The sequence below is a fragment of the Mobula birostris genome, chromosome 1 (assembly GCF_030028105.1).
Source record: "Mobula birostris isolate sMobBir1 chromosome 1, sMobBir1.hap1, whole genome shotgun sequence".
NCBI lineage: Eukaryota > Metazoa > Chordata > Chondrichthyes > Myliobatiformes > Myliobatidae > Mobula > Mobula birostris.
Window position 1 is genome coordinate 38467214 of NC_092370.1, and position 27124 is coordinate 38494337.

General features: G+C 40.4%; 2 protein-coding genes across 13 annotated transcripts in view; one reads left to right on the forward strand and one right to left on the reverse strand.

The window, feature by feature from the left end:
- Positions 1-16434, reverse strand: part of LOC140195593 (centrosome and spindle pole-associated protein 1) — a 181605-nt gene extending 165171 nt beyond the window's left edge. For 9 of the 12 annotated variants that reach the window (XR_011885525.1, XR_011885527.1, XR_011885528.1 and 6 more), the window contains exons 1-2: positions 16309-16434; positions 10829-10941 (exon numbers count right to left, since the gene is read on the reverse strand). Coding sequence is in view for 8 of the 12 variants with exons in the window: in XM_072254276.1 (XP_072110377.1) it covers positions 10829-10941; positions 16309-16396 (201 nt within the window). In the remaining 4 variants the exon portion in view is untranslated. Of the gene's footprint in view, positions 1-10828; positions 10942-16025; positions 16272-16308 lie in introns of those variants that run through there. The other 3 variants (XM_072254230.1, XM_072254239.1, XM_072254286.1) reach the window with 3 other exon arrangements.
- Positions 16435-25894: 9460 nt separating this feature from the next.
- cops5 (COP9 signalosome subunit 5) overlaps positions 25895-27124 on the forward strand; it is a 39546-nt gene continuing 38316 nt past the window's right edge. Inside the window, exon 1 of the mRNA XM_072254313.1 lies at positions 25895-26062. Within this exon, the coding sequence (XP_072110414.1) occupies positions 25920-26062 (143 nt within the window). The 5' untranslated portion in view covers positions 25895-25919. The remainder of the gene's footprint in view (positions 26063-27124) is intronic.

The following is a 27124-nucleotide window of genomic DNA, read 5'->3' on the forward strand; positions in this document are numbered from 1 at the left end:
GTCCTCCTTCTTGAGAGAAAGGGGTTTCCCTCCCTCCACCATCAATGCTGCCCTCAACCACATCTCTTCCATTTCGCGCATGTCTGCCCTCACCCCATCCTTCTGCCACCTGACCAGGGATAGAGTTCCTCGTGTCCTCATCTATCACCCCACAGCACATAATTCTCTGCTACTCCAACAAGATCCCACCACCAACCACATCATTCCTCCGCCCCCACCCCCCCAACACTTTCTTCTTTCCACAGGGATCATTCCCTATGCAACTCCTTTGTCCATTCATCCCTCCACACTCCTCTCCCTCCCAGCACTTATCCTTGCAAGTGGAACAAGTGCAACACCTGCCCCTGCACCTTCTCCCTTACTACCATTCAGGGCCCCAAACAGCCCTTCCAGGTGAGGCAACACTTCACCTGTGAATCTGTTGGGGTCATACACTGTATGCAGTGCTTGCTCCTGGTGTGGCCTCTTGTATATCAATGAGACCCAACATAGATTGGGAGACCACTTAAACCATAGAAACCACAGAAACTACAGCACAGAAACAGGCCTTTTGGCCCTTCTTGGCTGTGCCGAACCATTTTCTGCCTAGTCCCACTGACCTGCACACGGACCATATCCCTCCATACACCTCCCATCCATGTATCTGTCCAATTTATTCTTAAATGTTAAAAAAGAACCCGCATTTACCACCTCGTCTGGCAGCTCATTCCATACTCCCACTACACTCTCACTACTCTCTGTGTGAAGAAGCCCCCACTAATGTTCCCTTTAAACTTTCCCCCCCTCACCCTAAACCCATGTCCTCTGGTTTTTTTTCTCCCCTTGCCTCAGTGGAAAAAGCCTGCTTGCATTCACTCTATCTATACCCATCATAATTTTATATACCTCTATCAAATCTCCCCTCATTCTTCTACGCTCCAGGGAATAAAGTCCCAACCTATTCAATCTTTCTCTGTAACTGAGTTTCTCAAGTCCCGGCACCATCCTTGTAAACCTTCTCTGCACTCTTTCAACCTTATTTATATCCTTCCTGTAATTTGGTGACCAAAATTGAACACAATACTCCAGATTCGGCCTCACCAATGCCTTATACAACCTCATCATTATACTCAATACTTTGATTAATAAAGGCCAATGTACCAAAAGCTCTCTTTACTACCCTAACTACCTGTGACGACACTTTTAGGGAATTTTGTATCTGTATTCCCAGATCCCTCTGTTCCACTGCACTCCTCAGTGCCTTACCATTAACCCTGTATGTTCTACGTTGGTTTGTCCTTCCAACGTGTAATACCTCACACTTGTCAGTATTAAACTCCATCTGCCATTTTTCCAGCTGGTCCAAGTCCCTCTGCAGGCTCTGAAAACCTTCCTCACTGTCTACTACACCTCCAATCTTTGTATCATCAGCAAACTTGCTGATCCAATTTACCACATTATCATCCAGATCATTGATATAGATGACAAATAACAATGGACCCAGCACTGATCCCTGTAGCACACCACTAGTCACAGGCCTCCGCTCAGAGAAGCAATTCTCTACCACCACTCTCTGGCTTCTTCCATCAAGCCAATGTCTAATCCAATTTACCACCTCTCCATGTATACCTAGCGACTGAATTTTCCTAACTAACCTCCCATGAGGGACCTTGTCAAAGGCATTACTGAAGTCCATGTAGACAATATCCACTGCCTTCCCTTCATCCACTTTCCTGGTAACCACCTCAAAAAACTCCAATAGATAGGTCAAACATAACCTACCACGCACAAAGCCATGTTGACTCTCCCTAATAAGTCCCAGTCTATCCAAATGCTTGTAGATTCTGTCTCTTAGTAATCCCTCCAATAACTTACCTACTACCGACGTTAAACTTACTGGCCTATAATTTCCCGGATTACTTTTCGATCCTTTTTTAAACAACGGAACAACATGAGCCAGTCTCCAATCCCCCAGCACCTCACCTGTAGACAGCGACATTTTAAATATTTCAGCCAGGGCCCCTGCAATTTCAACACTAGTCTCCTTCAAGGTCCGAGGGAACACCCTGTCAGGTCCCGGGGATTTATCCACTTTAATTTTCCTCAAGACAGCAAGGACCTCCTCCTTTTCGATCTGTACAGTTTCCATGATCTCACTACTTGTTTCCCTTAATTCCATAGACTTCATACCAGTTTCCTTAGTAAACACAGACGCAAAAAACCTATTTAAGATCTCCCCCATTTCCTTTGGTTCCGCACATAGCCGACCACTCTGATCTTCAAGAGGATCAATTTTATTCCTTTACAATCCTTTTGCTCTTAATGTACCTTTAAAAGCTTTTTGGATTATCCTTCACTTTGACTGCCAAGGCAACCTCATGTCTTCTTTTAGCCCTCCTGATTTCTTTCTTAAGTATTTTCTTGCACTTCTTATACTCCTCAAGCACCTTATTTACTCCCTGCTTCCTATACACGTCATACAATTCCCTCTTCTTCTTTATCAGAGTTGCAATATCCCTTGAGAACCAGGGTTCCTTATTCCTATTCACCTTGCCTTTAATCCTGACAGGAACATACAAATTCTGCACTCTCAAAATTTCTGCTTTCAAGGCTTCCCACCTACCGATCATATCCATGCCAGAGAACAACCTGTCCCAATCCACGCTTTTTGGATCCTTTCTCATTTCTTCAAATTTGGCCTTCTTCCAGTTAAGAACCTCAACCCTAGGACCAGATCTATCCTTGTCCATGATCAAGTTGAAACTAATGGTGTTATGATCACTGGAACCAAAGTGCTCCCCTACACAGACTTCTCTCACTTGTCCTAACTCGTTTCCTAACAGGAGATCCACTATTGCATCCCCTCTAGTTGGTCCCTCCATATATTGATTTAGAAAACTTTCCTGAACACATTTTACAAACTCTAAACCATCTGGACCCCTAACAGTATGGGAGACCCAATCAATATATGGAAAATTAAAATCCCCTACCACCACAACTTTATGTTTCCTGCAGTTGCCTGCTATCTCTCTGCAGATTTGTACTTCCAATTCTCTTTGACTATTGGGTGGTCTGTAATACAATCCTACTAATGTGGCCATACCTTTCCTGTTTCTCAGCTCCACCCACAAGGACTCAGTAGACAAGCCCTCTAATCTGTCCTGCCTGAGCACTGCTGTAATATTTTCCCTAACAAGCAATGCCACTCCCCCACCTTTCATTCCTCTGCCTCGATCACATCTGAAACATCGGAACCCTGAAATATTAAGCTGCCAGTCCTGCCCCTCCTGTAGCCAAGTTTCACTAATTGCTACAACGTCATAATCCCACGTGTCAATCCACGCCCTCAACTCATCCGCCTTCCCCACAATACTCCTAGCATTGAAATATATACACCTCAGAAGATTTTTACCACCACTCACAACCTTTCTATTAGTGGATTTGCTTGAACTTTTAACATCATTTATTTTCACCCCAGCCACACTGTCAGCTCTGGTATTGTGGTTCCCATCTCCCTGCAAATCTAGTTTAAAGCCCCCTCAATAGCATTAACAAACCTCCCTGAAAGGATATTGGTCCCCCTGTAGTTCAAGTGTAACCCGTCTCTCTTGTACAGGTTCCACCTGCCCCAGAAGAGGTCCCAATTATCCTGAAATCTGAAACCCTACTCCCTACACCAGTTCCTCAGCCACTTGTTCATCCTCCAGAGCATCCTATTCCTACCCTCACTGGCACATAGCACAGGTACCAATCCTGAGATTACCACCCTCGAGGTCCTGCTTTTCAACTTCCTACCAAGCTCTCTATACTCATTCTTCAGGACCTCCTCACTCTTCCTTGCTATGTCATTGGTACCGATATGCACCACGACATCTGGCTGATCACCCTCCCACTTCAGAATGTCATGCAATCGATCAGAGACATCCTTGACCCTGGCACCTGGGAGGCAACAAACCATCCTGGATTCTCTGTCACGACCACAGAACCTCCTATCTGCACCTCTAACTATTGAGTCCCCTATCACTACCGCTCTCCTCTTTTCCCCCCCGCCCTTCTGCACTGCAGAGCCAGGCCCAGTGCCAGAGATCCGGCTACTGCAGCTAGTCCCAGGTAAGTCATCCCCCGCAACAGTATCCAATGCGGTATACTTGTTGTTGAGGGGAATGGCCAAGGGGGAACCCTGCTCTACCTGCCCTTTCCTCTTCCCTCGCCTGACAGTGACCCAATTTCCTGTTCTCTGCTCCTTTGGCGTAACTACCTCCCTGTAGCTACGATCTATAATCTCCTCATTCTCCCAAATGATCCTCAGGTCATCCACCTCCTGCTCCAGTTCCCTAACGCGGTTTGTTAGGAGCTGCAGCTGGATGCACTTCCTGCAGGTGTCGTCGTCAGGGACACCGGAGGGCTCCCTGACTTCCCACATCCTGCAAGAGGAGAATTCCAACATCCTGCCTGGCATTCTCTCTACGCTAGACAATCTGAACAAAAAACTTACCAGGACCTACCCTGGCCTCTACCTGTTCTCGCCGAAGCCTGTTTGAGCCAAAGCCGCCCCACTCTGACTCAGTCCACTCCGACGATGGCCGCTACAACGATGGCCGCTGTATATGGTGGTCTGCTTTTTAAACCTTGGCGCGCTACGTCATGCGCCTGCACAGTGCAGACCCTTCTCCCCGAGCAGTTTTTAAAAAAAAAAAAAACGACTTTTTCGACCCGAATCCTTCCGCTCACTTCTTCAGCTACTTGCTTCGACTGAAACAAGAACCATTGAAATTTTCCCTTTTTAAACCTTGGCGCGCTACGTCACGCGCCTGCGCAGTGCAGACCCTTCTCCCCGAGCAGTTTTTAAAAAAAAAAAACGACTTTTTCGACCCGAATTCTTCCGCTCACTTCTTCAGCTACTTGCTTCGACTGAGCACCTACGCTCCATCCACCAGAAAAATCAGGAACTCCCAGTGGGCACCCATTTTAATTCCACATCCCATCGCAACATGTCCATCCATAGCGTCCTCTACGGCCACCTGAGGCCACACTGAGGTTGCAGGAACAACACCTTATGTTTCAACTGGGCAGCCTCCAATCTGATGGCATGAACATCTATTTCTCAAACTTCTGGTAATGCCCACTCTCCCACTTCACCACCTCCCAGCCTCTCTTCCCTCTCTCCTTGCCTGCCCATCGCCTCCCTCTGGTGCTTCTCCCCCTTTTCTTTCTTCCATAGCCTTCTATTAGATTCCCCTTCTCCAGCCCTGTAACTCTTTCACCAATCAACTTCCCAACTCTTTACTTCACCCCTCCCCGTTTCACCGATCACCTTGTGTTTCTCCCTCCACACCCGACCTCCCACCCCCCCCCCCGGACTAACTCTGACTCCTCATCTCTTTTTCTCCAGTCCTGCTGAAGGGTGTTGATGCAAAACGTCAACTGTACTCTTTTCCATAGACGCTGCCTGGCCTGCTGAGTTTTTCCAGCATTGTGTGTGTTGCTTGAATTTCTAGCACGTGCAGATTTTCTCTTATTTCTGTTAGGGATAGCCAACATGACATTGTGCAAGATAAGTCACGTCTAACCAATCTTATAGAGTTTTCCGAGGAAATTACCAGGAAAGTTGATGAAGGCAAGGCAGTAGATATTGTTGAAATGAACTTTAGCAAGGCCTTTGACAAGGTCCTACATGGAAAATTAGTTAAGAAGGTTCAATCGCTTGGCATTCATGATGAGGTAGCAAATTGGATTAGACATTGGATTTGTGGGAGAAGACAAGAGAGGGGTAACAGATAGTTGCCTCTCTGACTGGACGCCTGTGACTAATGGTGTACCGCAGGGAATGGTGCTGGGTCCATTGTTGTTTGCCATCTATAACAACGACCTGGATGATAATATGGTGAACTAGAACAACAAATTCGACACCAAGATTGGGATGTAGTGGATAGCAAAGGAGACATTCAAAGCTTGCAGTAGGAGCTGGACAAGCTAGAAAAATTCCCTGAAAAATGACAGATGGAAATTAATGCAAACAAGTGTGAGGTGTTGCATTTTGAGAGAACCAACCAGGAGAGGTCTTACATGGTGAGTGGTAGGGCACTGAGGAGTGTGGAAGAAAAGAGAGATCTGGGAATACAGATTCCTTGAAAGCGATGTAACAGGTAGATAGGGTTGTAAAGAAAGCTTTTGGCACACCGGACTTCATAAATTAATGTATTAAGTTCAGGAGTTGGAATGTCATACCAAAATTGTACAAGATGTTGGTGAGGCCTAATATGGAGTATTGTGTGCAGCTTTGGCCACATACCTACAGGAAAGATATCAATAAGTCTGAAAAAGTACAGAGAAAATTTATAATTATGTTGTCGGGACTTGAGGAGCTGAGTTATAGGGAAAGAGTGAAAAGATTAGGCTTTATTCCCTAGAGCATAGAAGATCGCGAGGAAATACAGATATGCAAAATTATGAGTGGTATCGAGTAAATGGAAGCAGATTTTTCCACTGAGATTTGGTGAGACTACAGCTAGAGGCCATGAGTTAAGGGTAAAGGTGATATGTTGAAGGGGAACATAAAGGCCAACTTCTTCAGAGTGAGGCGAGACTGTGGAATGAACTGCCAGTGCAAGTAGTGATTGCAATGTCAATTTCCACAACTAAGAAATATTTGGATAGGTACATGGAATGGAAGGGTATGGAGTGCTATGGGGCGGGTGCATGTCTACAGAATTAGACAGATTAATGGTTTGGCACAGACTAGTTGGGCTGAAGGGTCTGTTTCTGTGCTGTAGAGTTCTATGACCATGGGCTCTTATCTCGTTAAGCAGCCATGGGTGGCACCTTGTCAAAGGCCTTCCGAAAATCCAAGTAAACGGAGTAAACAACGTAATCGGACTTCAACTACTGCACAGAGCCTTGTCATCTTCAGAAGTTTTCGGATGACCCTGCCATTGTTGGATGCATCAGCAAGGGAGATGAGGCTGAGTACAGGGCTACGGTAGGAAATTTTGTCACATGGTGTGAACAGAATTATCTGCAGCTTAATGTGAAAAAGACTAAGGAGATGGTGGTAGACCTGAGGAGAGCTAAGATACCGGTGACCCCTGTTTCCATCCAGGGGGTCAGTGTGGACATGGTGGAGGACTACAAATACCTGGGGATATAAATAGACAATAAACTGGAATGGTCAAAGAACACTGAGGCTGTCTACAAGAAGGGTCAGAGCCGTCTCTATTTCCTGAGGAGACTGAGGTCCTTTAACATCTGCCGGATGATGCTGAGGATGTTCTACGAGTCTGTGGTGGCCAGTGCTATCATGTTTGCTGTTGTGTGCTGGAGCAGCAGGCTGAGGGTGGCAGACACCAACAGAATCAACAAACTTATTCTAAGGCCAGTGATGTTGTGGGGGTGGAACTGGACTCTCTCACGGTGGTGTCTGAAAAGAGGATGCTGTCTAAGTTGCATGCCGTCTTGGTCAATGTCTCCCATCCACTACATAATGTACTGGGTGGGCACAGGAGTACATTCAGCCAGAGACTCATTCCACCGAGATGCAACACAGAGCGTCATAGGAAGTCATTCCTGCCTGTGGCCATCAAACTTTACAACTCCTCCCTTAGAGGGTCAGACACCCTGAGCCAATAGGCCGGTCCTGGACTTACTTCATAATTTACTGGCATAATTTACATATTACTATTTAACTATTTATGGTTCTATTACTATTTATTATTTATGGAGCAACTGTAACGAAAACCAATTTCCCCCAGGATTAATAAAGTATGACTATGACTAAATGTAGACAGTAATACCATAGATATTGGAGCAGAATTAGGCCACTTGGCCCATCAAGTTTGCTCTGCCATTTCACCATGGCTGATCCATTTTTCTTCTCAGCCCATCTTCTGCCTTCCCCTAAATCCCTTCATGCCAACTAATCAAGAGTCTATCAACCTTTTCCCATAAATATACATAAAGACTTGGCCTTCACAGCTGCAACGAATTTCACGGATTCACCATGCTCCAGCTAAAAAAATTACCACTTCAACTCCGTTCTAAAAGGATGCCCCTCTATTTTGAGGCCATGTCCTCTGGTCTTAGGTACTCCCACCATAGGAAACATCCTTTCCACATTCACTCTAGTGAGGCCTTTCAACATTTGATTGGCTTCAATGAGATCCCCCCCCAACCCGCCCATCATTCTGAATTCCATGGAGTACAGGCCCAGAGCCATCAAACACTCCTCATATGATGAGCCTTTCAATCTTGGAATCATTTTTATGAACTTCCTTTGAATCCCCTCCAATGTCAGCACATCCCTTCTTAAATAAGGGGACCGAAACTGCTTACAATTCTCCAACTGAGGGCTCACCAGTGCCTTTTAAAGCCTTAACATTATAAGATTACTTTTATATTCTAGTCCTCTCAAAATGAATGCTAACATTGCATTTGCCTTCGTCACCACCAACTCAACCAGCAAGTTAACCTGCACAAGGACTCCCAAATCCTTGTGCCTCAGGTGTAAAGAAAATAAAGATAAAAAAATACAAAGTAAATTCACTTTTGAACAACTTCAAAAATCTTCTAAAATTTTAAGAATTTGCAAATAAAACAAGCTTAAAACCTGAAATTTGACTAATAACTTTCAAAATGAAAAAGATTAAACGCAAGTTGGAACAAGTCAAGCCGATGCTTGGCCATTACTGGAGTGGAATTGGAGTCAAATCAAAGTGGCAAGGCCCAGGGCTTAGAATGGGAAATGAACCCACGTTTGGCCAATTTAAGAGTCTGGCCAGATTGAAAGGGTTGGTTACGGGCTGAATTTAGGCAGCAAGGCCCAGGCCTGAGAATGAGACGATGTTTGGCCATTGTTGGAGTGGACAGGGCTGAACTGAAGTAGTAGGAGCCCCGAGTCCAGGAGCAAGGAACAAGCTGACATTTGGCCAATTTAAGTGTCAGGCCAGATTGACAAAGTCAGGGTGTCAGGGCCTGGGGCGAGGGATGGGCCTTTGTTCAGCTCACTGTTCTGCAACTTTTACTCATCTGGGTGCTGAACTGAGGCTGTGGCTTGCAAATAATGAGCTCTTGGACGGGATGCAGCAATGATCTCGCTTCATGGCTGCGCACTCACTTCCATGAACTTTAGTTCTGAGTGTTATTGTTTACTTTTTCTTGTTTGCATGATTTGTTCTTTTTTCCCCCAGACATTGGGTGTTTGGCAGTTTTTTAAAAAAAATTAGTTCTATTGAGTTCAGCTGTTTTGTGGCTGTATATAGTACACATACTTTGATATTAACTATTTTGAACTTTGAAACTTGAAACTGACTAGGTACAAACTCCTGTATATCCAGTTCCTTAATTCATCCCAGAACACTCTTAGACTCAGTGGTAAGTCCAGGAGTGAAGCCTATAGTCAGATGTGTTCACATGTTTCAGCATGTCCTGTACGTACACACAGCAGTGTCCAGAAGAAGAAACATGGAACACACTGACATGTACATAGAATTAGTGAGCAGTTGCATTTTGGCTCAAGCCTTTATTACAACTGATGGAGTAGAACTGTAATCCAAGAGAAAATAGATAAAGACTGGAAAAAAGTAACATGTAATTTTAGAAAAGTATTTAGGAGGTCATGCTTCATTATTTGGCATTGACTGAATCCTTCAAGTCATATTGATAAAGCAGGCAATAAACAGAAGATCCAGTTCTCAGCCTAAACATTAACCGTTTCTCTCCTCACAATTGCCACCGAACATGCTGTGTACTTAAATCAGTTTCTGCTGTTAATAATATTAAGTCAATACATATTTTATTGTGACGTACATATTTTTCTATTGTTCAACTTAATATTATTAACTTAATAGTTTCAGTTTGTTCTAAATTCCAATGGTAAGAACAGGAAATACTGAACAATTTATGAAGAAACAGGATAAACATATGGTTGGTAAGATAGCACTGTTCAGATCATCCCAAGTGCTAATAACTACCAGAAAGAACTTGGTAGAAAAGAAACATTTTTACATTAGATATTTCATAGCAACTATTTATACACTCAACAAAAACAAATGTTACAACAGAACCATAGATTATTTACTTCAGTCCTACTCAAATCCCCTTGCTCACCACTTTTACTAATAGGTTGCAGAATCTATTGGTGATATTATACCACACTAAAAGATTTAATCACTTTTGCTGCCAATTTCCAACCTCCTCTCAACTTCACACAGCTTATTTCCACTCCTCCTTTTCTCAATTACGTTGTCTCTGTTTCAGTGATAGGCAAGTACCCAGATTCCATTATAATCCCACTGTAAATGCCTTCTTGTGCACCTTAGCTCTAGTCTAGCTAGAGCCATAATCTCTGGAATCCATTATTGCCCTATTCACTCAATTTTCACAAAACAATGGAAAGTTTTCTTGACATTGATATTGAACAGCATTGATAAGCATTGTAGACTTCATTGTACATAATGTTTCTTTCAAAATTGCTTCAGAATTTAAGCTATTTACATTGTTTCTTTCTCAGAAAGTTAAGTTTAAGTGTTAACTGATATGCCCACCATCCATGAAAACAGTATTTTAAAAAATGTTTCTGAACCATCTACCTTGGAATTTTTCACTTTAATGCAAATTTCTTCAAAAAGGAAAATAAATGTGAAGGATCAAGAACAATCTTAAACGCATTACTTGCCCATGTTTCAATTAAATAACAATAAATTATTAAGGCACAGTTATCAACTACCCAACTAAACAAACATATGCCTTGAATTTTATTATATTTTAATGATGTTCTGCCTAATATCAACTTCATACAAGCATTTATTAAAATTATTTAGCTATCCATAATTTTATTATTAAACTATTGACTTACTCGCATTTCCATATATGGTGGATCTTGGCCCAGCTTGAGTTTATCTTGTGCTAATTTGGCCCTTTGTTCCTCAAGGAACTTTTCTAATTCATCTGCCATTTTCAGCAAAGTGCCTAAAACATTTAAATTTTAGAAATCACAATTAGTTTCATTGAAAGTTAATCAATTATAACATGCATTATGGGGTCAGTAGGGAAGGTGGTGTGGTCACAAGGAAAATGCTTCTAACAAGCTTCCTAGTTCAGTAAAATAACATCTTTGGGAAAGAAAGTGATGCTACTCTAGATCAACAGCCTATTGACACTGGCTTATAACTACCATGACAGTAAAGCAATATTATAGATTAGAAGCAGGTCCTTTAGCACAAAACATTTAAATCTTGGAAACTGCAATTTCGTTTCTATCATCACGAAAGATGATTGATTATATGCTTCCAGAGGATTCAGTAAGGAAGGTGGTGTGGTCTTTAGAATCTTGATTCGAAAAAACAATATCTTAAAAGGCATGTATCATGTGATGCAGCTGGGTGAATGTAGGTCCAACAGCACTCAACGCCATCTAAAAACAAACTGCTTGATTACTGCAAACAAGAGAAAGTCTGCAGATGCTGGAAATCTGAGCAACAGACACAAAACACTGGAGGAACTCAGCAGGCCAGGCAGCACCTATGGAAAAAAGTACAGTCAACATCTCTGGTGCTCTTCCCCCCACCCCCACTTTTTCCTTTTTTCCATGGCCTTCTGTCTCTGTCATCAATCAACTTCCTAGCTCTTTGCTTCATCCCTCCCCATCCAAGTTTCACCTATTGCCTGGCATTTCTCTCTCCCCTCCCACCACCTTTCAAATCTACTCCTCAGCAATTTTTTTCTCCACACCTGCAGAAGGATTTCAGCCCGAAACGTTGACTGTACTTTTTTTCCCCATAGATGCTACCAGGCCTGCTGAGTTCCTCCAGCATTTTGTGTGTGCTGCTTGATTACCACCTGACTTTCTACACTAGACATTCACTCCCCTGACGCTGATGCACTACGATGCACAACAGCTACGAATGCAACATAGCAAATGTATATCCTTTAAGGACAATAGGTCCTAAAGTCACAAGTCACAAATCTGCCTAAATTACTGGGTTAAAACTTCTGAAATTCTTGCCCAAATCAAGGGAAGGCCTTTGCCACATGAACTATAATAGGCCACCACAGCTTGGAAAAAAATGGTAGCTTTTCAAGTACTGTCAGAAACCAATATTAATGTACTCTAAGCTCTAATTTGGATGCTGAAACCATGCAATTTTGGAAATTAGCTCATGAGAAGCAAGAAATATTTTCAGTTGAATTTTACTGTCATCTGACTATACATACATACAAGCAAATGAAACGATCTTCTTCTGGAGTATGGTGCACCAAAACATACCACGCATAGCACATAAAACAAAACATTACTACAAACAAGTTAATAAAATACTATTTGAAGTGCATGTAGTGTGCAGCACAGTTAAACATTAAAGTAAACCTAAACAGCTCACTGTCCTAGTGATGAGACCTCAGTGGTGGCAGGATATTCATTTTCACAGCTTCAGGGAAGAAGCTATTACACAGTCTGTCAGTCCTAGTTCTGAAGCTGCTGTACCTCCACTTGAGAGCAGTAGGTCAAAGAGATTGTGGGATGGGTGGTAGGGATCCTCAACAATGCTTTGGGCCATTCATATACAACACTCCCGACAAACGTCATAAATGGGGGTGGGGGGAGAAAGACCCTGGTGATCCTCTCAGTGGTCTTTAACTATTCTCTGTAGGGTCTTGGGGTCTGATGCCTTAGTTTCTGCAGCACACAATGATAAAGCCAGACAGGACACTCTCAATGGTGCTCCTGTAGAAAGTTGTTACAATGGGGTCAGGGAGCCTTGCATGCCTCAAATCTCCTCAGAAAGTGTAGACACTACTGTACCTTTTTGACTAATCAGGAGGTGTTGTGGCTTCAGGTTAGATTGTCCGTTATGTGCACACCAAGGAAGTGTGTGCTCTTCACTCTCTCCATAGCAGAGCCATTGACATGAAATGGAAAGTGGTCAACCTGCAAAGTCCATAATCATCTCGTTTGTCTACATTGAGACTCAAGTTATTATCACACCATTTGACAAGCTTCTCTACCTCCTCTCTGTATGCCAATTCATCATTGTTGTTGATGAGGCCAACCACTGTTGTAGCTACATCACGTGATACATGTTTTTTAAGATGATAGTTTTTACGAATCAAGATTCTAAAGACCACACCACCTTCCTTACTGAATCCTCTGGAAGCATATAATCAATCTTTCGTGATGACAGCAAACTTGATGAAATGGTTTGAGCTGAATCTGGCAGTGCAGTTGTGAGTCAGCAGCATGAACAGCAGCAGATTGAGCACACAACCCTCGGGGGCACCAGTATTCAGTGTGATGGAGCTTGAGATGTGGCTGCAAACTCAGACTGACAGGGACCTTTCCATCAAGAAGTTACAGAGAGAGCCATTGAATCACAAATAGGACACTTTATCCACCAGTTTGAGGAGCAATTGCGTCAAACACGGTGGGAGAGGACGGAGTGAATAGCCGAGGCTATGGCATCATCAGTGATAAAATGCAGTAAGTCTGCAGAGACACCTTTAGGTCTTTCAGCTTTTTGAGCACCTTCTCCCTTGTAATAGTAACCGCACTTACTTCTCTTCCCTCACACCTTCAACACCTGGCAAACTGCTAGTGTCTTCTACAGTGAAGACTAATGCAAAATACTCATTTAGTTCATCTGCCATCTCCTTGTCCCCCATTATTTTTCTGGCTTCATTCTCTAGCTGTCCTAAATCTTTATCCACTCTCATTTCTCCTTTATTTTTCATATACTTGAAAAAGCTTTTTCTATCCTCCTTGATATCGTTTGCTAGCTTGCTTTCATATCTCATCTCCCCCGCCCTCATGATTCTTTTAGTTGCTTTCTGTAGGGTTTTTTCAAAAAGCTTCCCAATCCTCCATCTTCCTGCTAATTTTTGCTCTGTTGTATGTCCTCTCTTTTATATTTACATTAACTTTGACTTCCCTTTTCAGTCACTATTGTACTATATTTCCATTTCAGTATTTCTTAAGTTTTTGGAATACATCTATCCTGCACCTTCTTCATTATGAATAGAATCACTAGTATACAGAATATCATGAAATTTGTTGTTTTGCAGCAGTATATTGTAATACATAATAATACTGTTAACATTCAACAGATTTTCTCTTTCCACAGGTGCTGCTGATCCTTTGAGCGTTGACAGTATTTTCTGTTTTGTTGTATGCATGTACTGAGATACAGCATGGAATCAGCCCTTCCAGCCTCGCCACCCAGTTTAAGCACAGGACAATTTTTACAATGTCTAATTACCCAACTAACCAGTAGATCCTCAGACTGCAGGCAGAAACTAGAGCACCCAGAGAAAACTCCCATATTTCACAAGGAGAATGGACAGACTCCTTACAGATGACATCGGGATTGAACTCCAAACCCTGGCGCCCCAAGCTGTAATAGTGCTGCGCTAACCACTACGCTACCGTGGCATCACAATTTCATTCCAGAGGCCCAAATATAGAAAATTTAGGCACTTCCCTGCAGCAATCAAGAACCGCTGCATTGCAGATGTTATTTTTTGGATCCAACTTAAATGGAGGTTCTCTTCTTACACTCCAGCTGATACAAAGGGATAATCAGGGTATATATGAAAGCATTCTTCAGAAATGAATCTTATTTTGGGAGGGTGTGGGAGAGGTTTATCCCAATTATCTTGGCGAATAATTATTTATTACTTAAAAACAAACCGTTTCATTAATATACTGCAGATCAAAAATTATGTTCCAATATTTCAACAACATTGGATAATTATGCTGTGTTTCAATATTATGATTTATTCGAGAACAGCAGGGATAAGCCAGTTACAGGCCAGCAAGACTATAATCAGTGGTCTGGTAGTTAATGGAAAAAACTTTTCAAGGGCAGGATTAAACAATACTTGGAATATCAGGTGTTGATCAGGGATGTGGCTTTATTGGTGGTAGATCCTCTCTAACTTGATTTGAGCATCTTGAAGTAAGAAAATACATTGCAGTGCAGCTGATGTAATCTACATGAACTACAAGATTTTTGACAATGTCACATGTGAAAAGTTGGTCAAAAAAGGTTAGCGATCTTTGGATCTTAAGCAACTTGATCAATTGGATCCAAAGTTGGTTTTATAGTAGAAGACAAAGAGCAAAAGTGGAGGGCTGCTTTTGTGGTTGGAAAACTGTGACCATTATAACTGTAACAGGTATCAATTCTGGGACCCTTACCATTTGTCATACATGTTAACAATTTGGATACTCATGTAGAGAGTTTGCATATGACACAAAATTAACGTTGATGATAGGAAGATAATTTTGGACTAAAGAATGACACTGATCAGCTGGTCAGAACAATGGCAGATAGAATTTAACCCCCATAAATGCGAGGTGATAGCTTTTGGTAGGTTTAAAGAGGATAGGGTAATTACCATGAATACTACTGTGGAACAAAGGAACTTTCATATACAAATCCCCAAAGTGGCAGCAAAAAGAGGTGGTTAAATGGTGATTATTTAGGATAGTGCCCTTTATTAGCCAGAGCACGACATACAAAAGAAAGAGAGAGATCACAGTACAATTTTATAAAACTTTGGTTAAATACAGCTAGCATTTCGTTTGCAGTGCCACAGGAAAGACGCATATACACTGGAAGGAGTTTATCTTTACCCTCGAGTCTAACCACTTGCACCAACATTCTCATTTCACCACAATGTTGATATCAAAACTTTAAACCATCAAACCCCTCTCGACACCCAAAAGTTCCTTCCATAATCCTTTCAACCTTCACCTTCTCAGCTTTTTAAATACACTTCTAGTAACGTCATTCCAAGGCAAAACAAACTTCCTATCATCTTATTTAATGAAATACGTGCTCTACTTTGCACTTTCATTTGCCAACTTCCAAGCAGCCAACACCGACATTTACATCAAAGTACTACCTAAAAAATATAATTTTTCTATATCAAGATGTAAAAGTGGATTATTATTTTTTCAGAACCGGCTGCACAGCATAGTGCACCCGTTGACAAGCAATTTTAGTAAACAATCATCTTCACCGAAACGAATCCAAACTCTACAACCGAGATCTTACCACTAAATGCGAATTTAGGAATTTAGTTTTAAGCAGAACACAAATAAATTCCCGGCCGTTGTCAGGGCAGCGTACGATGAACCGAAGAGACCGCGGCGCTACCGGGGAAGCCGAGTAGCTTAGCAACATCAACAACAACGCTCGCTTTTCAAACCGCCCCGGGCCCGGCAACAGGCCTGTCGGGCAGCACCCAGAACCACGGAACGAAGCGGGGGAAGCGGGCAGAGACCGGGTTGGCGCCCTGCTCGTTCCGGAGGAGACACTCGGACCATCGGCTACTTACACTCGCCACCACGCCTCGCGCTCGCCGCCGGCGATTCAAATCCGTCTGCGCGAGAGGCGCACGCACCAGCCCGCTCGCTCGCTCCCATCGATTCCTTCGGGTCTCCCCCGGACCAGCGTGCATCACGGCCACTCGCCACCAACGAGCGTTCGCGTCGGGGGCAAAGCAGAGGGCAAGAGTGGACAGTGCGCGGATAACAGGCGCGGCTGGTTTGTATACTTCCCTCTAGGTCTGGATGACCCACTGTTGAGAAAGGACGAGACAAAAAGCTCTCAATGTCGGTCTCTTTCAATTCATTTTCAAAAATGTTCCAGCTTCTTTTTCATTTTCCTGATAGAAGAACGCAACGGAGGTCATTATTTTGAAGAACAATCAAAATTGTCGGACTCACGCCCCTGGCCGCCTTTTTCTATATGTGTTTTTTAATCTTGACATTTGCTCCGTTCCAATTGAGTCTGTATCCAGGAGTGATAATCTGTTTTCAATGCATTGCAAGTCCTAACCACGCAAGTACTGAACAAAAACTTGTGTTCCAGTTGGTTATTTTGCGAATCGCCGTCTTCATACAAATAAACCATAATTCTATACAGTTCCCTCAGATATGCCTACAAAATCACAACTTTTGCAATCTTTCAATATTTATATAAACCCTTTTAATTATAACCTTTTCTGTACCCCTCCAAAGTCATGCGTCTAATTGTAACACTACATTCTGCATTCTGTCCTGATCAAAGTTAAAATAAATATATTATCAATGCAAAGGTCTCAGCCCAAAACTTTTCATGTTATTCACCTTCATAGATGCTGCCTGATCCGTTGAGTTGCTCCAGCATTTTGTGTGTTGTTCTGCATTCTGTTAATGCTTTTCCTAGGTACTACCTCTATGTACTGATGTAATGGGATTATCTGTGTGGATGCCATTCAAAGCAGTGTCACCTCAGTACGTACATGAGACAATTACTCCAACTAAATTTACTCGTACTGTGATCCTTGTGTGATGGGATCCTGAATTACCCCTATTGACTGTGCTTTTGAAAAGAGAGAGAGAGAGTTATTTACCACGGATAGCTAGTTTGTAAAAGAGAGGGAGAGAGAGAGAGAGAGAGAGAGAGAGAGAGAGAGAGAGAGACTGACTGACTGACTGACTGACTGACAGCTGGACTGTCACTTTAGGACACTGGAAGTAACTTTGGATTTCTGCTTAAGCGGAGATAGTACCGAGCAGCTCGTAAGTTGCTATGGTGACCGAGGGTGTTATTAAATGGACAATTGATGTTATGATTTTCGGCATGTTGTTGACACTTTTTTCAAGGATTTTTGCCTGCTTGCATTTCTTCACAGAGAGAGGAAGGAGGAGTTATTTGAATGACAGTTGATGCTCAGTACAGGAAGATAAAATAGGAGGTCAGATGGTACAGACCTCAGACACATGTTTGGACACTGAATGAGCATTGTTGTGCCCACAGGAAAAGTGGGTTTTGGGGGATCGATCAGGCAGATCAATCCCTCGCTCTTGCAGTGAAAAGAGGAAAAGGGTTGACTGGTGGGGAGTTGTCCACGTGTCCACCCTCGCCTGGGGAATAGCTCCACCACAGAAAATCGATCCCCTTTGTTAAAGTCACAGTCGGTGACTTTTAAAGGATTTCGAAGGACAACAAGAAGATCGACGGCGTCAGCTCACCTGAATACTGAAATCACTCCCTCTCTCCCTCTCCATCACTATTCAACTCAATACCATGAACTGAACTGAATTGAACTTTACTCATCATCGTAAGACTGTATCTTTTTTTCCCATAGACTTAAAGAAGCTTGGTTTTTCATACATATATTTCCACACTTACTGATATATATAATTATCGCTAACCTGTTTGATTTATCTACATTTATATTACTGTATTGTATAGTTACTAATAAATATTATTGGTTTATAGCAATACTGGACTCCAAAGTGTTTATGTGACACTTGTGCTGACAAAAGATTCACTTGGCACATGTTCCTGCACTGACTCACCAGGCCCCATTTCCAACACTTCCTACTTCATTGGACCCCGACATAGGAGCAGAATTAGGCCATTCAGCCCATCAAGTCTGCTCTGCCATCCATCATGGCTGATTTATTATCCCTCACAACCCCACAACCTTTTCTCCATAACTTTTAAAACCTTCCTAATCAAGAACCTCCATTTTAAATGTACCCAGTGGCCTGACCTCCACAGCGGTCTTTGACGATAAATTCCACAAATTCACCACCCTCTGGCTAAGGAGCAAAAAGCAAGTCAAGCAGGTGGACTTCCACCTGCAGCTCAATGCAGTAATGTATAAATTTTGTGGCTGCCTTTAATTTCTCCTTTTCCCCAGTTTAAACCTTGAATTTTTAACTTTTATTTCTCGGATCTTAGAGGGGAATAGTTGCCATTATGTCATATCCTTTAAGAAGTGGAAATCAGCTTTTGAATCCAGCAATGGAAAGGGAAAAACTTCGAAAGAAGAATCAGAAGATATGCCTGTCTGGGCTGAGCGTTTGGAACGTGCGTTGATGGGTCTCGACAACAAAATGGACAACAACACTTCTGAGTTGAAGTCGTTCTGACAGAGTTTTCAGACTGTATTATTTCCTTGAATTCTGAGTTTAAAGAATCGAAACGTCAGATTGTGGATATTTCAACCCGCTTAGAACAGGCTCAATGCAAAATTGTTGATTTAGAGGCGAAATCTCGTCAGAATAACATTCGAATTGTTGGACTGAAGGAAGGTTCTGAGAGTGGGAATTTATTGGACTATTTTGCCAATTTTGTTTCAATCTCTGTTTCTGGATATTCTACCTCAGCCTCCCGATATTGAAAGAGCTCATAGAATTTTCACTTCGAACTCTCAGATTTCAGGTAAAGCACTGCTAATTTTGGTCAATTTTCTTCGCTTTAAAGTTAAAGACCAAATCATAAAATGTGCAAGGAAACAGAGAATTTTTAAATTTAAGGGTTCCAAGATTCATTTTTATGAAGACTATCCACGGGAAGTTATGGAACAGCGGATCAAATTTGTTCCAGCTATGAAGATAGCCCATGAAAAGGGATTATTTCCAACACTCCGCTACCCTGCCCGATTAAAATTATTTCCTAAAGATTCTACTCCACGTGTTTTTTCGGATCCCCAGGCAGCATTGGACTATGTCAATTCTATCTTGGAGGCGGCTGACATGTGAAGGATAATAGGTTTCCTGAATAATTTTCTGAAAGAAAACAGGTTTTGAAGATTTCTGATATGTTGAAGATATCCTTTGATCGATGGACTATTTAAAGAAGAAGTGAACTTCTTGGTTTGACTAATGAATTACTTTTCTGAAGTCTGTTTGGTATACAGAGTGAATTAACACAGCGGACAGATTGTTAACTGGTTTGATTACCTGCTTCTTTCTTCCTTTTCTTTCATTAATTGATAGTTTTTATAGTTTATATAGACATTTTTTATATAGTGAGGAGTGTTTAGTAATAGATAATTTTTTGTTAAAATCGGGTAGTAAGTCAAAGGAATAATGGCACTGATTTTCTCTTGTTAGAGATTATATTGCTTAGGTCTAATAGTATTGCTTTGACGTGTCTGGAGACTGTTTTTGCATTCCCTAGTTTATTTTCAATGATTAAGTATAAACATCTTTTTTTCTCTGCTGGGCTTTCTTATCTTAGGGTCATGTGTTTTCTTCGTAAAGGGGAGGGGGGAATTGAGAGAAAAAAACTTTTAAATCACTATTTAAATTGAGCAGCACGCGGAGTTCTGCTTCTTTTTTCTTTCTCTGGGGATGCATTCCGGCTTTTTCTCTCTTTCTGCCGGATTTCTACCTTTTGGGATAGTGGGAGGATTGGGAGTATTTTTGTATTCTGGGGTTTATCACGGGATTTTTTTTTCTTTAGTTTTTTTTTACATATATCCTGTATTTTTTCCCCATTATGGAGTTGCGGAGCATGCGTGTTTTTGATTAGCCCGTGATGGTATGCGTATATGTTTGTGTTAAAAACAATATTCTATGGTAGTTAAACAGATAAACATTATTAGTTGGAATGTACCTGGCTGGAATCACCCTATTAAGTGAAAGAAGACCTTTAAAATTATTAATCGATTCCAGCCCGATATAATTTTTGTTCAAGAAACACATATCAGAACGGGCAATCAAAATAGATTTTTTAAAATGTGGAAGGGCCTTCAATATCATGCTACTTGTCAAAATAAAACAAAGGGAGTATCTATTTTTATTAAATCTAATATTTTATTTATCCAAGAAGACATCGTCTCAGAGATCAATGGTAGATTTTTAATTGTTAAAGGAACAATTTGTAATAGAAAAATTGTCCTGGTTAATCTATATGGACCTAATGTAGATGATCCTTCTTTTTTTAAAAATGTATTTGGTTTTTTACCAGACTTAAATGAATATATGTTGCTGATGGGAGGTGATTTCAACTGTTGTTTAAATCCTTTGATTGACAAGAGTTCAACCAATCAGCAGCTTCCGAGTTGTTCAACATCACTTATTAATTCCTTTTTAATTGATTATGGTTTGATCAAAATTTGGAGAAATCTACATCCTAATGACAGAGATTACTCTTTTTATTCACATGTTCATATAAAATATTCGAGAATTGATCCAATTTTTGTCCGAAGTCCAAAAATGTGAATGTGATGCTATTGTTGTTTCAGATCATGCACCTTTAAGCTTAACTTTTGAATTGATTGATGTTAGTAATGTAAACTTGCCTTGGCGTTTTCCAGAAAATTTATTTCAAAGTTCGCACTTTGTCAAATTCATAGAGATTCTGATAAAAGATTTTTTTCTTTTTAATAATACGGGAGATGTGTCGAAATTGATTATATGGGATACATTTAAAGCATATTTGCGAGGTCAGATAATCTCCTATTTGGCTAAGCTTAAGAAACAGACAAAAATAGAGTTAGATAGGATTTCAGAACAAATTAAAGACTTGGATAACACTTATGCAGTTTCTCCTAATATTGATTTATTTAAACAAAGGGTTGAACTTCAATCACAATATAATTTACTATTAACTTATCCTTTTGAAAGAAATGTGCTTAAATTAAAAAGTCAATTTTATGTGTTTGGAGATGAAAGTAATAAGCTATTAGCATCCCAACTATAGGCAGTTAGAGATAAAAGACAAATTTTAAAAATTCGTAAGGGAGATGGTAGTTTAGCATGTAATTATGAAGATATTAATAAAATTTTCAAGACTATTACAGTCAACTCTATAAATCTCAGTTTCCAGCTGATCCTTCTAAAATGAATGCTTTTTTACAAAAGATTGATTTTCCCAGAATATCTGTTGAAGATCAACAAATTCTTGATACTCCTTTGACTGAAAAAGAAATTCAGAAAGCTATTCTTTCGATGCAATCTGGTAGAGCTCCTGGACTGGATGGTTTTTCCTGTAGGATTTTATAAAAAATTTGAAGATTTGCTTACTCCTTAAATGTTGGAAATGCTTAAAGGTTCTTTTTTGTTAGGAGAGTTACCTTCCACATTTTATGAAGCTTCTATCTCTTTAGTTCTTGAGAAAGATAAACACCCTACTGATTGTGCTTCATATAGACCTATCTCATTATTAAACGTGAATGCTAAAATTCTTTCAAAAATAATGGCTAATCAGTTGGAGAATATACTAGCTAAAATTATTTCTCAGAACCAAACAGGTTTTATAAAAGGTTGTTATTCCTTTTCTAATACTCGGAGACTGTTAAATACTCATCCCTCTCGAAGACTCCCCAATGTGTTGTTTCTCTTGATGCTGAAAAGGCATTTGATAGAGTTGAATGGAAATACTTATTTAAAATTTTAGAGAAATTTAACTTTGGTACTAATTTTAATAAGTGGATTAGAATGATATATACAAGCCCTATTGCCACCGTTCTTACTAATAACCGCAGAGCCCCCTTTTCTCGACTTTCGTGGGGTATGAGACAAAGATGTCTGTTAAGTCCTTTGTTATTTAATTTGGCACTGGAACCTTTGGCTATTGCACTTCGTGAAGCTAAAGATATTCAAGGAATTTCCATAAATGGGACTATTCATAAGATTTCCCTTTATGCTGATGATCTCTTAGTTTATGTTTCAAATCCTGAAGAATCTATTCCTAGTTTATTGAAATTATTAAATGAATTTGGAAAGTTTTCAGGATATAAATTAAACCTGCATAAAAGTGAATTATTTCCTCTAAATGATTCTGCTTCTATATATGACTACATTCCTTTTAAAGTTACAGATTCTTTCAAATATTTAGGTATTATCATCACTAAAAATTATGGAGACCTCTATAGAGCTAATTTAGTTCCCTTAATGGATTTTATGAAGCAATTATTTTCTAGATGGAATCCACTTACACTTTCGTTAGCTGGTCGAATTCATGCAGTTAAAATGATGATCTTACCAAAATTTTTATATGTATTTCAAAATATTCCTATTTTTCTAACAAAGAAGTTCTTTGATCAGGTTGATTCTATTATTTCATCTTTTGTTTGGAATAATAATAGATCAAGAATTGGAAAATATCATTTACAAAAATTAAAAAAGGATGACGGTCTTGCTTTGCCTAATTTAGGAATGTATTATTGGGCGGTTAATATACGTTAAGCGTGTTCGTGGTTATATTGGACCGATAAAAATGAACGACCACCATGGGTTGATCTGGAATTGAAAGCTGTGAAACAATTTTACTTAACTCTGTTATTAGGAGCTTTGGCTAGTTGTAAGGTAAAGAACTAGCCAAAGTTACTATTCTAAATATATACCCTATGATTAAGCAGTCATTATGAATTTGGTATCAGTTTCGTAAGTTTTTAAATCTTAAAAAATTTAACCTTCTTAGTTTAATTTATCAAAACTATTTATTTAAACCTTCACTGGTGATCCTACCTTTTCTCTTTGGAGGAATAAAGGAATTTATTCCTTTATGGATCTGTTTCAAGAAGACCAATTGATGTCTTTTGAGAAATTAGTAACTAAATATTCTCTCTCATACTCACACTTCTTGCAATATCTTCAGGTCAGACATTTCTTACAAGAATATTTAAGTAATTTTCCATATGTACAAGATTCTGACCAGTTAGACATTATTTTAAAAATGAACCCTTTAGTGAAAGGTTTCATTAGGAAAATTTACTATTACAACAGGATAATTATCCTTTAAATGCAAACAACAGGAATTCTGCAGATGCTGGAAATTCAAGCAACACACATCTTTGATGTGTGTTCCTTTAATTATCCTTTACTTAAGATTAAGCAAGATTGGGAAACAGAGCTTAACATGACCTTGATAACAGAAGGTTGCGAATTTTGTTGGTTAACTCTTCTTCGATTTGTGCCAGTCACTCTCTAATTCAATTTAAAATTGTACATCATTATTATTTGACAAAGGAGAGACTGTCTAAAATATTTCCTAATGTTAATAGTCAGTGTGATAAATGTAAAACTGAGATAGCTACATTGACACATATGTTTTGGTTGTGTTCTATATTGAAAAAGTTTTGGAAATCTATTTTTTCTACAATTTCTAAAGGTTTAAAACTTCTTTTAGATTATGAAGACATGCAGTCCTCTTTTATTGTCATTTAGTAATGCATGCATTAAGAAATGATACAATATTTCCTCCGGTGTGATATCACAAAACACAGGACAGACCAAGACTGAAAAAACTGACAAAACCACATAATTATAGCATATAGTTACAACAGTGCAACAATACCATAACTTGATGAAGAAATCCATGAGCACAGTAAAAAGTTCAAAGTCTCTCAAATGTCCCACATCTCATGCAGACAGGAGAAGGAAGAAAAACTCTCCCCGCCATGCCCGACCACAACCCATCTCTGAGTCATCCGAAAACTTCGAGCCTCCGAATCAGCTCTCCGGCACCGAGTACTGAGCGCTATCTCTGTCCAAACGATTCGACCTCAATCTCAGTCGCCAACAGCAGGCAAAGCCGGGGATGTTGAGGCCTTCCCTCTGGAAGATTCCCGACCATGCAGTAACGACAGCAGCGAACGAGCGTTTCAGAAATTTCTCCAGATGTTCCTCTGTGCTTTCACACCCATCTCCATCAAATCAGAATTGTCCACGGCCCTATTTAATGGATACAATGTCATTTTTCACTGGAGGGCTGCGCACGCGCGGCGCACTGCACTCTCTCCTCCCACCGGTTGTGAAATTAATTTACAACCTAATAAATTGACAGTTTTGTTCGATATAATCCCTCAATATATTCACCGTGTTTCTATATCAGATCAATATGTAATTGCATTTGTCACACTATTGGCCAGAAGGGCTCTTTTATTAAAAAGGAAAGATGCTTCTGCTCCCACTTTGATACAATGGTTTTCCCAGGTGATGTTATGTCTTAGTTTGGAGAAAGTCAGAAGTCGAACTTTTGATCCTCAATTTGACTTTGAGAAAAGATGGGGCTCTTTTGCCTGCTACTATCATTTGATTTGAGTTAATTAGGATGGTCCCCTTCTGATTCTTGGGCAAATGGATTTGGTTGGCAGATTGATGTCTTTCTTTTATGGAAGCTTATATGGCGTGTAGCTCTGGGTTTGTGCTCCAAATGGTTTTTTCTTTTTTTTTTGTTAGGGTTTTTTTTGTTTTAATTAGTAGGGGTTCTTTTTCCCAAAAAAATAGCTTTAACATTTTGTTTTTTCTATTATTAATGATATATTGTTTAATTTGGTTGATAGTTTAACTCTTATTGTACATATTGATATTTTGATTTGATTACTTCAATGTATTTTTTTGTTGTTGATTTTCAATAATAATTAATAAAAAGATTTAATAGAGCAAGTCAAGCAGCAACTATGGAAATAGAAATATTATAATCAGTCAGGTAATGTATTTATAGGGCCATAGAACACCCATTCATTATGTACTGTGTCGTATGATGTGGGCAATCGTGTTCTTGACCATGACTCTGCTTGGCAAATTTTTCCAAGCCTTCTTCTGGGCAGCCTCTTTACAAACCAGATGACCCCAGCCATTATCAATACTCTCACGGGATTGTCTGTCTGGTGTCTGTGCTTGCATAACCAGGACTTCTGTTATGCACCAGTTGCTCATCCAACCTGCTCCCATAGCTTCACGAGACCCTAATCAGAGGGCTAAACAGGTGCTACACCTTACACTCTCACCACCTTCTGCTCGATCAGATCTGCTCTCTTCTCCTGTGTTTTTAGAGAATAAAGTCATAACCTATTCAATCTTTCCTCAAGTCCCGGCAACATCTTATCGATATTTCTTCTGCGGGTAGGTGACCGGTACTGCATTCATGTGCCCTGCCGTTCCGCGATACTTCCTCATTTGTGCCATTGAGCAACTCTAAAGGATCCATTCAATCCATGTTATGTTAGTTTAACTAAAGCGAGAAGATGTTACTTTCAGGCTCTGTTGCGGGCTGAGGTTGCGAGCGTTCCCTGTTTGCGAATGATCCTGCTCCCCCGCACCGATAGGCGGCGCTCTGGGCGGCCGCCCCGATGGTTCTGGTGCGCGACTCTCGAGCACAGTGCGAGTTAATATTCAAAGCGACGAGCGTCGGGGGGCGTGGCCACGGTGAGTGAAGATGGCCGGTGCGAGTGGCAATGTAGCGCAGAAAACCTGGGAACTAGCGAACAACATGCAGGAAGTGCAGAGTATCGATGAAATTTATAAATACGACAAAAAGCAGCAACAGGAGATCCTTGCAGCCAAACCCTGGACTAAAGAGTACGTCTGAATTTCTGACTTATTGCTTATAATATGAACATCCGCAGAGGAGCTGCAGTAGGCCTGAGCTTTATTATGTTGTCATACTGTCTTAAAAGATAAAGAAAAATACCGCAATGATTATGAAATTACCTGCTTTAGTCTTGTCAGTGGAGAATTTTGAACTGTATTGGCCAAGATTTTGAGAATAACATCTCTTCCTAAACATAATGCCGTAGGGTCTATTAGGCACATTTTAAGTGGGCAATTGAGTCCTTAGTGTCATGTTCTTCTGAGTCGAATGTTTGTTCCCAGTTTTAGGAGTGACATGAATGCTCAGTCTTCTGATATTCATTCAATTAGCTATTTATTTAGCTACCTGGTGGAGGTACTGTAGGTGGATGGCGGGAATAAATATATGGGCTATAAGTAAGTCCTTTCAGTAACTTGAGAAAATGGTAAAATAGATTTGGTTTTTAATATCTGTACTGATAACTAAACCTGAATTTTTTGGGCGATCTACAATAGAGATATGTAAGCCTTAACAATTTAGTATTGGCATGACCTGTGTACCTGTGTTCATGCTTTTGGTTTGAAGTTTATTGGCCAAGAATCTTAGAAACCTGCTGTTAATATCAGAATCCTGAGATAAACAATTTTAAAATTTATACTTTTGGCTCCTTGACTTGTACCTAGGTGATTCATAAAAACTTGCTTTGGGCAAATTAATGGAGATGTTTCTGCATTACATATGTAGTTTTTGATAAAGTGGGGAGGGAGGAGAGAGAAATTTAGGAGTGTAGTATGTAAGTGTAGTGATCTATCTTCAAGCATGGGGTTGATAGCAAACTGGGTGACCAGTCTCTGACCAGAATTGAGGCAACCTGAAAAAGGACTTAGCAGTTAATTTATTTATTTCATATTTCCAGCACTTCACCAGTTTTTGGATGCACTGCCCAGGACCAAGCCAAATTTTTGATGAAATGCCAGCCCATCCACCGTGCAGCTAGTTTTAATTTATAAAATGCTGCCCCGCATGAATGAGCTGTCTTAATTTGATATTTTTGTTCATATACATTGTAA